Source organism: Pleurodeles waltl, chromosome 4_1 (assembly GCF_031143425.1).
Source record: "Pleurodeles waltl isolate 20211129_DDA chromosome 4_1, aPleWal1.hap1.20221129, whole genome shotgun sequence".
Taxonomy (NCBI): domain Eukaryota; kingdom Metazoa; phylum Chordata; class Amphibia; order Caudata; family Salamandridae; genus Pleurodeles; species Pleurodeles waltl.
The window spans coordinates 726,626,619-726,639,143 of record NC_090442.1 but is presented as its reverse complement, the minus strand read 5'-3'; the positions used below and the strand labels follow the sequence as shown (position 1 = coordinate 726,639,143).

At 43.7% G+C, this 12,525-nt stretch overlaps 1 protein-coding gene across 2 annotated transcripts in view; it reads left to right on the top strand.

Annotated features, from left to right (window-relative positions):
• PLXNA4 (plexin A4) overlaps positions 1-12,525 on the top strand; it is an 845,630-nt gene that overhangs the window by 653,169 nt on the left and 179,936 nt on the right. For both annotated transcript variants that reach the window (XM_069229312.1, XM_069229313.1), the window contains exons 15-16: positions 6,613-6,749; positions 8,273-8,434. In XM_069229312.1, the coding sequence (XP_069085413.1) occupies positions 6,613-6,749; positions 8,273-8,434 (299 nt within the window). The remainder of the gene's footprint in view (positions 1-6,612; positions 6,750-8,272; positions 8,435-12,525) is intronic.

Below are 12,525 nucleotides of genomic sequence, written 5' to 3'. Positions count from 1 at the left end.
TTCTCATTTTCTATCTTTTCAACTTAATTTGTCCTTTCACCCTTTTCCCTTCCCCTCAAAATCCTCACAGTCTTCATCCACACCTGCCCCTGTCTTACCCTCTTCTATTTCATTATACCGTTCTCTGTCACTCTTGTCCCATTTGTTTCACTCTCTTCCACGTCTGTCTCTCACATCCACCTGCTCTTATGTACTTGTCTCCAATACTTTTTTCCCGTCTGCACCACCTGGGGTGAGCACAAGAAGTTTTGCTATTCCCAGCTAGAAGTACATTTTTCTTTACCATAACACTGCCTCTACTGAAAATATTACACCCCCGTTGGTGGCAGCATAGGAATCCACCTACTATCGTCTTTCTCAAAATCGCCCCTGCTCTTTTATGTCTCACTGCCCTTTCTTCCCACAGCTACTCTCTGTACTGTTTTTTTTAAATCATTCATCCTCTTCCTTTTCTTAAACTCATGAGCCTCACACTTTCTCTTATCAGCTCTTCGGCTCTTGTTCTCTATCTCACACATGATCCTCTGATCCTCTCACACCTTTAATACCTTTAATTTGCATATCAATTTCTGTCCGTCTTCTGACACTCTTGTCTCTTCCTTTGGAATTCCCTCAAGCTCACTACACACATTACTCTTGCTGAGAGTCACCTCACTGTTATACCATATGCACTCATCCTCACATCTTCCTTTCGCATATCTCCTAGTCTCCCCATCTTCGCATACATATTTTTCAGTCTCTTTTCTGTCCCACACACTCCCTTTAACCTCCCATTTTCACACATACACACTTGCCCATCCTCACCTCTCATTAAAATGGTTCTCACGCAAACACATGCAACTCATTTGCCGCTTTCAAGCCTGCCTTTCCCTTGCAAGCCCTATTTGCTTAATCTTCTCAAACATTTCACCTCCCTAATGCTGAACGTTTCCCTTAATATATTATTTTCTTCTCTTGGCTCCTTGTTCTCATAAACATTTCCACTTTTTCACTCTCTCTTACACGGACACACATGCTCAATAATGGTCTTTAAGGTCCCCATCACCGGTTTGAATGTTTAGTGATCATTTGTTTTTGAATGACGCTAGTAAATAGAAAGCTTTGTGCCAGAGATTGGCAATACCGACTTAGAAGACCTGCTGATAAGGTCAGAAGCGAAAGTCCTGTGAGGAATGTAGACCTAAATCAACACAGTGGTGATTTCAAGATGAGACATGGATATTTAGTTGGGAAATTGAAGCAAAATAAAAGTTTGAGGCTATTTATAAATTACTGGAGTTGTGCTTCTATACTTTTCAACATTTTGACAAGTAGCCATTACCTAGCAAGTCAGTGTTATTTGTAGTAGCCCAGCCATAGCCTAAGTAACTATGCTCTAGACAGGCCCGCAGGTGTCAAGCTCTTCAAAACGAGTTGTAATCCGCACACACCAGGCGCTGTTCAATCTCCGCCTCAGTGTCGCACCTGTTCAAAATGTTGAGAGCCACCAGTGCTCGTCTGTCGCCAGATTAGTCATATACTTTTCCTTAATTAACGTACGCTTTTCTGAATGGACCGACGTGTTTTATGCCTCACTGCTGAGCGCTTAGGACCAGGAGAGGCTTTTGGAGAATTCATGATACATGTTGCTGAGGCCACCCTGTTGACCTACTTGTTTCTTTGCTGTCCACCACTTTTATTTGTAGTGTATTTACATGTGAAGAGTAGCACCCATGTCACAAAAAGGCCCTGTCTACCTTATGCATACTCTCTGGAAGCTGTTGACCCTCAGAGTAAAGCAGTAGATGCTTTTCTTGCTCTTCAGGCCCACCCACCCTGCTTTACCAATGAGAATGTATAAAGCAGTTCCGCTGAGCAGGGGTGCTCTAAAGGATCTGTGGAATTTAAACTCCTACCGACAAAGTAGGATGCCTGGGCTTGGCCATTCAGATAACATGGCTGATGCGAGCGCCACCGTTGTCTTTTACAATCGATATGCATGTATCTGTGTAAAATACGGCCATTTAGGAGATAATGGCCCTCATTCTGACCCTGGCGGTCTTTGACCGCCAGGGCGGAGGACCGCGGGAGCACCGCCGACAAGCCGGCGGTGCTTCATTGGGGATTCCGACCGCGGCGGTAAAGCCGCGGTCGGACCGGCACCACTGGCGGGGTCCCGCCAGTGTACCGCGGCCCCATTGAATCCTCCGCGGCGGCGCAGCTTGCTGCACCGCCGCGGGGATTCTGACCCCCCCTACCGCCATCCAGATCCCGGCGGTCGGACCGCCGAGATCCGGATGGCGGTAGGGGGGGTCGCGGGGCCCCTGGGGGCCCCTGCAGTGCCCATGCCACTGGCATGGGCATTGCAGGGGCCCCCGTAAGAGGGCCCCTACATGTATTTCACTGTCTGCTGCGCAGACAGTGAAATACGCGACGGGTGCAACTGCACCCGTCGCACAGCTTCCACTCCGCCGGCTCGATTCCGAGCCGGCTTCATTGTGGAAGCCTCTTTCCCGCTGGGCTGGCTGGCGGTCTGAACGAGACCGCCCGCCAGCCCAGCGGGAAAGTCAGAATTACCGCCGCGGTCTTTCGACCGCGGAACGGTAACCTGACGGCGGGACTTTGGCGGGCGGCCTCCGCCGCCCGCCAAGGTCAGAATGAGGGCCAATGTATCTAACACAGGTTGCAATTTTGAAAATTGACCAATTGACCGAGGTTTTTAAAGCAGAACTTTTCAGCACAAATTGTAAAATCTGCCTGTCCCCCTCTATGACTATCTAAAAAAATATCAATCCAGCTCACTCTCTGTCACTCTTATCTAATTTATTTGCATATCTGTCTGTCTTTCCGTTTGTCTATCTACCTATCTGCCAATATTTTTGGTCTATCTGTAGTGCACCTTCAGTCCACGTGAATGGCATTTTCTCCTTATCTTGTAGGACATGAATTTGAACCTTACATAAAGCTGAATAAATGCACTAGACATGCTTTTACTATGATGCTCTGGCACGAGCCTCTATGATTGCTCCACAATGAGCAGTAAATTACCCTGATGTAAGAAGTTGCTGTCTTTGAACAGGAAGGATAACACAGTAGAATCTATGTGCCAAATCAAGGCTGGTCAGTGAACGCATCTCCATCGCCAAGAGGCAATGTCTACATGGCCTCAGGAAGGCACAAGATGTACGTCGGCTTGGTGAATGGGGCTATTGTAGTCTCTTTTTTTATAGTTTAATGTTAGAATGACCCTTATTTTAGTTCAAGCAGTGACTGTCTATTACCACACTTGGCACTGTATTAAACAAAGTCACCATATGGGCCTTAGGCTCTCACACTGCAGCTGTCACATATCTGACGTTGTTGTGGTCCACATCACTGCTCCTCGACAGTGTACCAAACCCCTCTTTGAATCATTGCCCCACTCACTGCTGAGTGCAGTCCATTGGTGAAGCTTTATTCAAAGGTGGGTTTGCATGAGTAGTTCTATGTGATGGCACTTGTTTGCACTTCCTTGCACTGTACCTGGTTCTAAGTAAAGCTATCACTCTTAAGCTGTCATATCCCACAAGTCTGTTTTCTATGTCTATAATATAACATGCATCATTGATCTAGATATTAGCTGAAGAGAATATCCTGCTTGGTTTATGTTTCCCAGTCTCTGGGGACATGATCCAGATTCCCATAAGACACATGTTAAGTAGGAGACACTCAGGATGTATATCCAGCACAATCCATTGTAGAACTTGTAGACCGGCTTTTAAACAAGGACTTGAATTTGAACGAAAATACTTAGTTTGACCTCATGGGGTTGTCTTGATAGCTTGACAATTAGTGCTTGAAAAGAATACACAGCTCAAATAATTTGACTTGTGGTTTGGGATTTGTGATGCCTCAGAACTGCAGAAGTACAACATAAAAGAAGATTGACTTTTGGAAACAGGTATGACAAAAAGATAAGCTTGCACGTGTCATATGCTGTCATCAGCTATTCAAACTCCTCTCTGCCATCAGTCCTCAGATAGGGACTCTGACATCTCTGCCGGATCCAGCTGGAGAGGATTTCCACACCGACTAGGAATTTGGAAACTTCCAGGCACCTGCGCACCTCCACTGTGGAAAGGAACATGCTCATTTATATTCAGAGAGCAACTTCCCACTTGGGATTGTGACTGGAAAGTTTTCCCATTAAAATGCTAATGACAGAGTAAACTGTGACTCCTATTGCTTCAGAAATAGATCTGGCTGGTATTTTTTAGGAGAATGCTCATTGTCTTTTAGTTTAGATGCACAGGAGGCTCACTGGTTCAGGAGACAGCTGTTGTCCCTGTGATGGCTGAGAATAATACTTTGGACCACACTACCATGCGGGATTGAAGCGGGGGGGGGGGGACATGTCCTCCTAAAGGAAGAGTTTTAAAAACTGTACCAAGAAGAAAAGATGAAGATCGAGACTACTGTATGAACAGCAGAACATAAAATGAATAATATGTGATGTCAAATGCTTCCAGTTCATTTGCAATTTCGTGGCACTCTAGACAACGGTTCCACTTGCTGATCTGTGCTCTTTTTATCAATCGGTGAATGATGAAGGGTGGGAGTCAGCCCTGCCAGGGTTCAAATCCTAGATTTGAAGTTTGCTCACAGATCAACAAGACATCTGTGTAAGATTTTGAGCCTGCTGCCAATTTTAGAAATGTGACTCCAGAATCAAAAGACGCATTGAAGCGGGTTAGATGGGCGCTCATATATCACCATGGAGGGCCACGACTTCTGTGTTGCTTTGGGGCGGAGTCCCTTTACAATGGCTGTTTTGTGGGAGGGCAGAGGACGTTTCCTCGTTTTACGCCGGCTTCAGCATTGAGTATGAACTATGCATTACAGTATAGCGCCTACTACATGGCCCTGGTGGATTTGGTGATGTAGCTATTTTAGACTCTCCAGCCAGCCGGCGCACTTACATGGGTAGTCTTTGATATGCAGAGCGTTTGTTGGGGGAACATTTGCCTCAAGAGACATCCGACTGTGGGACTGTTGAGGGAGATTGTTCTAATCAACGTTGCACTTGTAAGACTGTTAGCTAAAATAAGACATGTATTTTAAAAAAAGAAAGAGGCAGGTGACCTGGGTGTGTGCGTATGCTGACTGTTCCCTTAAGAAGATCAGAAACCACTTGTGTGTGTTACGTGAAACAGATTGCAGACACTTTTTCCGTAGGAATACAAGTTTAAACAAGGCATTGCCGCTAAGGCCCACGTGGAAGGTGGCTAGATTTACATTGCTTTGATCCCCGGGCTGGGAGTGATTTTTCTGGCTGGTACGTCCTGACCTAAATCTGACCATCGTGCGCTTTTATGCCTAGAATGGGCAGTGACAGTTTGGACCCGGGAGCACCTGTTTTTTTTTTTCACGTAGTTGAATCCGATTCATGGGACATATCCAGTCAGATTTGCCACCTGCTCTGAGGATATTTTTCCGTGCATTGGTAATGGCCGCGGCTAATGGAAGTATTATTTTTTAGCCAACTAAGGTTTTGGACAAAAGATGCTTCTTCTGGGTAGCTTCAGGCCAGGTGCCAGACATTGGCACCATATGTGACCCATGCACTTGGAATTCGCAGAAATGTTTTATTGTAACTTTTTTTTTTGCCCTCGAATTTGCCACCACTTTACATCCTAGGCATCAGCATAATTTGCCTATATGGGCATCTACCCCTGAGTTACTTGGTCACCTGGTGCATTTACACTATTGCTCCATTTTGCAGACCAAGGTGTCATTGAACTATTTTCTGACAGAAATAGACGCTCACTACAGTTAGCATTATTAACACTGGGTAGGAAAAAGGGGAATGGACTTTGAGACTTTTTTTTTTAAAGATAACATGGATAAATGCAATAATGTCTAGGGGACTAGAAAAGCACGTAGAATGTAAGTGCTCACTAACTAAATGCTAGTTTCTGATTTTGTTACTTTTTTTAAAAATAATATGGAAGAGTAATAGCAATCGTTTTAATATATTATATTCAATACAATGGTACAAATGTTTGCATGGAAGCATATGGATGAGTAAACAGCTTGGGGTTTGTCTGATGGCAAAATTCAAAACTGTATTTTTGTTGCTGTAGCAGAAACACTTTGACCTAGAGGAGTTGCATTGCTTAATTTGTGCTGGTGCTTGCAAATGGTGGGCACCAGCAATCATTTCGGGGCGTAGGGCTTATTTCTCGTTATCAGACCTTGACCAGAGCAAGAGAGGGAAAAAGGGAGAAGTAAAGAAAGGAGGAAACGAAAGGTAGGGAAACAGTGGTAATTGGAGAAAGCATGGACGAAAAGACCCCACAAGGCTGGGATAACGAGACACAAAGTGGAAGGTGGTGAAAGAAAGAGGCATGAGTTGACCAGGCAGCCTCGGTATTTCAAACCTGCTGCATTCAGCAGCAACAGTGGCAGGCTACTAAAAAAGACTTTGGGACCTTGCCCTTACTGTTTAGAAATTAGGCATTGCGCTGTGGCATGACTGTATTTAAGGATGTGTTACAATCATGCACGGAGGACAGGTCAATCAATACATTAGAGTCAGCTAGAAACAATATCAACTCTCTCCGACTGTTCATTACTTGCTTCGTGTCTCCACAGCCCATCAGCCTCTTCACCCTGAAGCCCACTCGAGGCCCTGTCTCAGGAGGTACCCAGGTGACAATCAAAGGGGATAACCTGAACGCTGGAAGCAGTGTGACAGTGATGTTTGGGCGTCACCCATGCATATTTCACAGGTAAGCATGATGTAGGCGCAGGGCAGAGCATGCTCATGTGCAGGTGTGGCAATAGAGGTAGAAATGCAGGCTGTGTGGCTACATCTTATTGGTGGTTTCAGTTGGCCAATCACAGTTGGCTTTTACTGAATCCACTTGTGGCATATGGGTTTTGGACAATAAACTATGCCTGTGCAGCAGACAAAGCTATGGAGATGCTTCTTATCGGATAAACTAAGACGAAGACAATAGCATCAGATCCCAATTCCTAGATGGAAGATGTAATTGTAATTAACTGGACTTTTGTCCCTGGCAGGTCAGTAGATTTTCACACCATTATGCTACAAACTAAATTAAGTATAAAGCATTTTACTGTTCAACTGAGTTGTCAACCAGAGCTGCCAAAAGTAGCTGCACCAAATCACTTGTTAGGTCTCGCTTACTTAACATTACATGCGCTAACTGTTGAGAGACTACTGTTAGCTTACTGTGGGCTTAGAGCCCACCCATTAAATAACATTGACATTCTCATTTGCTTCCTACTTATTTGTTAGCATGTGTGTGTGTGTTCTTTCCTTTTATTGTTTTTGTGCCTTTCCTGGAGCCTGGATGCATTACTTGTGTCCTTCCGCTGCTTACTTTTCAGGCGCTATTTTTTTCTTTTAGCTTACGCACTTTAAGAGAGTGCATGTTTTTCATTTGTCTCCTTCACATACTTCTCTCCCCACCATTTACCATGCTCCAGTGTCGTTCTCTCTTGCAGTGTGCATCACTCCCACTCTCCCTTGCTTACTCACACATGTGCTTCTCCCCACCAGCTCCATGTTCTCTTTGTTGCCAGTTTGCTACCACTCGCATACCTCCACCTTGCTCTCTTGCTGTATCCTTTCCCCTCTCCAGTGATCCCATGTAGCTTCTGCCTCCACCTGTGTCCCCACCGTATTGCTTCCTCCCCCTTTCCCCTGTGTCACCTTTGCCACTGTGGCTTGATGGCTTTGCCAATGATCGTTTTCTCAGAGGTGACACTATTCTCAACATTTGTCCTGAAGCTTCCAGCATGTCACCTGGCAGAGCTGTCAACATAACATATTGCTCTTCTCATAACATGCTCTTGCACGCACAGGCGTTTATTTGCTTTTGTAAAGTCAAGTACTGTCATTGTCAGCTGCTTCTGTGAGGTTTTAGAGCTTTGGTGCTTTATGGAAATAAAAGAAAGAAATGGCTCAGAATTGCACTTCATTTTGAAATAAACGTCTTCAATGAACTGAAATGTAGAATTTAATCAAATCTTCCTTGATCTAGGTGCACTCCAATAGTCAAATTCCCTTTGCACAGCCTGGCACTTGTTTTCCCTGTCTCTTGTTGGGTAGTCAGTGCATGTTGCATAGTCTGTGCATGGTTGATGGAGATAAAAGAAAGTGGCTAATATTTACTTTTCTGACATAGGTCTTGCGTTAAAAGAAAACTATCCATCAATTTTGAATTATTTTTCAGAGACCTTGGCATGTTTTGATGTATGTATTCCTCCCCTTCGTCACTCTTAGGAGGACGGCCAATCAGATTGTGTGTAACACCACCGCCGCCACAGAAGGGCCTGTCAAGGTGTCGGTGCAGGTGGATAAAGCGAAGATCAGCCATGAGCTACAGTTTGAGTATGTGGAGGACCCGACGGTACACCGGATCGAGCCCGATTGGAGCATCATGAGGTTGGTGCTCCTGTTTTTTGGCCTTCGTAGAGTACTGACGTTCAACAGGAAATATTGCTGGACTTTCTTTTAGCCGATGGTAAAATTCAGTTGAGAGGTGCGCTTCTTCTTCTAGGTCACCAATAGGAATCAACAGTAGGTTAATTTGCCCTGTTTTTTTCACGCCGGTAAGCCTGCTTTGTGAAAATCCAACCGTAATGGGAAAATACATTTTTTATGCTAGACTTGTGCTACAACAGTTGTGAAACCGCGTTGCAGCAACCCCCCAACCCCCAGCTATGTGTCACTTTGGTCACGCTCTTTTTATATCACACAGGGTGTATGGCATATCCTTTAGGATATGTCTGCTAGTGTATTAAAGAGACATGAGGTGGTTTAAGACTACCAGCCTTGGCATTTGGCATGCTGGCATTTAATTGCACTGGTTGCTGGCTTCTGAACACAACTTCGGTCACTGGCACTCTTTCTTTCACAAATCAGGCACTGGTACCAGAGTCTTTCCTAGGGTGCCAGATCTTTTTGCACAGGGTGCCACTGATTTCCTGGAGTTACAGAACATTTGTTATAGAGTGAAATAATGCCTTCCACTCTATTGTAGAGTTTTCCACAAATTGTCTTAAATTTTCCTGTACTATGAAACAGCTTTTTTCTTGAGTTGCATAGTCCTTTTCAGATAATAAATTATTTTGTACAAAGAATTGTGCCGTTTTCCAGACTATGCCTATGCCTTTCTGAAACCAGCTGTATGTAACCTTTCCTTAACAAAACCACAGCCTTTCATCCCTACAAAATGTCCTGCCCTTCCAACAACATGCTGAATCTCCTTCAGTATTGTGCCGTAAGCCTCATCATAGAGTGTACACGAGGTTACTCCCCAGGAAATGACATTCAGCACACAAATTCTCCATATCCGCTAAAATCATAAATCATGTGTTACAAAGCATTAGTATAGAAACTCGTGTATTGCATCCTAGCTGGAATATAAAACCATGCATCGTCCACAAGGTATTTATCAAATTGTAAAACACACACACATCGCATTTAATTTTCAACCAGAACAACAGTAGAGAAAAATGAGTTGAAAAACACTTTCTTTCCTCTTAGGATAGTCTTGAAGTTATCCCCGGTGCAAAGAAACACTCTCATGTAGCCTGCTGTTCTAATATCGCTATTAACCTCGTTGATTTGTCTTCTCTCTCCTGTTGTTCATGCATTCTATATATGTTATGTTACGTTATGAGGACTTATATAGCGCGCTACCCAAAGGCCTCCCAGCGCTGTATATATATATACATTTGCATCTGTGTTAAGCGCTCTGAGCAGACACTGTGCTTTATAAAATCTCACATTAATCAATAAAATAGAAAGTCGAGCACCAACCAGCTGGGAGAATGCAAAATTGTAATTCCACAGGAATAGGTCTGTAAATGCATATATCACCCACAAAGGAGGATTTTGCTTCATTGCACGAGGCACCATTTCGTACAGCCCTGCTCCAGCTCAAATAATGACCACGTTCAAGACCATGCCTCTGAGGGGACCAGAGTGTCAGGTGGCACGTGGAGCCTGCTGAAGAGGCAGGTACCCACTCAAGCCCTTGTATTGTCTACCGGCTTACCTGCCAATCAACGGCTACCAATGTGGCACGGTAGCAGGCGGCATAGGCTTTGTTCCGCCTGCCTGGCTGTACAGTGGGGGCTAGCATGCTTGGCTGCATCTGAAGATGGAATCAAAGAGCTAAAGATCTCTAATGGTTTAATTAGTGTTTGCAAAGTGTGGGATGCTTAAACAGAGTGCAGGACCGCTTGCGGGGAGGAATTATTCCGCTTAGCACGAGAGGAACACGCCACCAAAAGTGCATCTGCATAATGGGATATTGTGCCCATTCCTTTCATTGAAAGCAGAGGTTCCATGTGGTGCTGAGATGCCTGTGATGGCAGAGCGCGCCCGTGGCGATGAAATCTTGCAGATATTTAATGTATTTTCTTTCACAGTGTTACATTCTTAAGTAAAAAAAAAAACACAAAAAATAACTGTAGTCAACTAACGATCGCGAGTTGTGATCCCTTAGATAGAACAGCCATGCTCTCAGAAATCTTCAAAAAATAAATGAGCCATTGTCCACCCCTTGAGGTTCACCCTCTGTGGCTGTTCTATTTTCTAAACCTCCTTTTTGTGAATTCCAACTCAAAATATGTGGAAATTAAAAGTACGACCACTATTCAGAATTATTAACTGTGGGCAAAGTACGAAAGCCATTTGTATTTAAAGATTTGCATGTAAGGGTTTGTTTGAAAAATAATGGCACTTTGTAACTTTAGGGCGCATATGGCCAGCCAGAAATGGGCAACATGTGGTAGGCTTTGCAGATTCGGCCATTCTTCCCAATGGGTCCTGGGATCTTTTAGTTCCACTGGGATCTTTTTGAAGTACATTACATCAAAGACTTGCTGACAATGAAAATAAAGTAAAAAGGGATGGTGGCCTGCCCCAATGTGTTGTTCAGGAAATTTATCCAGATGTATGCTTTTAAGTTCATTTTCATGGACAATGGACTGCTTTTAGAGCAAATCTGTGAAAACGCTGCAGTGTTTAGCTGTATCTGTGTACTAGTATCTAGGTACTGTGTACTCAGTTAGAAACCGAGTGCTCTTGAATTCCACAATTTCATTACATCTTACATTTTTAAATTAATTACACTTCACATATATTCACAATTCTAGGCACAGGGCGATCAAATGATTTGACAAGCATCCCACTATTTTCAGTGTAGTTAGGCTCTGAGCCCAGCCCCCTTGTTCCAAAATCAGAAGCTTGGCCGCGAGGCCGAGACTAACGTTGCAATCAGGGGCACCAGAAACCAGTTCTTTTCAAACACTACATATGTTTTACCACAAGTATAGACAATAACAAAGTTCACCGCAAGGCCAGTGCCAGGCCTATCGAACGGTGCTTTGTAACAGGCCTCCAAAGACTACAAGAGTTTGGTGTACCCTGTATGGAGTGAGTTCGAGATTAAGCTTCAAGCCTAGATAATAGGATAAATACGTTCATACTGTTAGTAACCTCGGGCCTTTAACTCATTTTGGTACAACTCTCAGTGCACTAGTTTCCATAATGCATGTGTCAACATACTCTGGTTGTTCTGTAAAAAAACGAGGACAAATATATCGTTGGCCCATAATATAGTGGCAAACATATTGAGAAGGCAAGTGCATATAGCTACGTATAGATTTACTATACTTACCTGCACAGCTAGGTACTTTGAAGATGTATTTATATAGCTGATGTATATAGATGTAGTGTTAAGTACAGTAAACAATTGCGTATCTATATAAACTTCCCTTTACAATTTGATGGGACTAGATATCTATGCTAAAATATTCCTGCCAAACAACATTCTATTGTCGTTATTCGGGTGGAGTACCTGCTAGTATAGAATCTTTGAAGCTATGTAATGCCCCAGATAGTTCCTTCTACTGCATTGTAATTCCATTTATATATGTATATATTTACAAGTTTCCAAACTTCTGCCAAAAGCACAGGCCAGGTTTCCCGAATTCCAGAACTAGTAGACTATGCAGTTTTCTATAGTGACAAATGTTTACGATGCCCAAGTCAACTAATTTTGCATACTTAATTTTCAAGTTCCATAATGCGGCAGCTATCACATATTGTATTTTATAAAGCTGTATGTAGCCACATATTGCAAATTTTACAACGCTGCAGTTATCAGAATGCATGATCTTTCTCAGGATCTAACAGAGCACATCTAGATATTAAACCAATAGTTGGTGCGCTCTTGGCTGTCATGTTGCATATTATTGCCATTTACACAGAAACATGAACAATGCAGAGTTCTACTGTGTCCCACATGAGGAATCTTGCTGATTCCATCTGTGATTTAAGAAGGAAGCTTTCATCGAACGTAATGCAGCACTGCTGGGGTTTCAACCATATTCGCTAGACCTGGAAAAATCGTGGTTGTGCCCGAAAATGCCCTTTGGGTATAGTTATTAGAGAAACAAGTGAAAGGATGGAATCTGTCGGGGTCCATACTCCCTTCCACAACAACAAAAGAGGCGTATGCT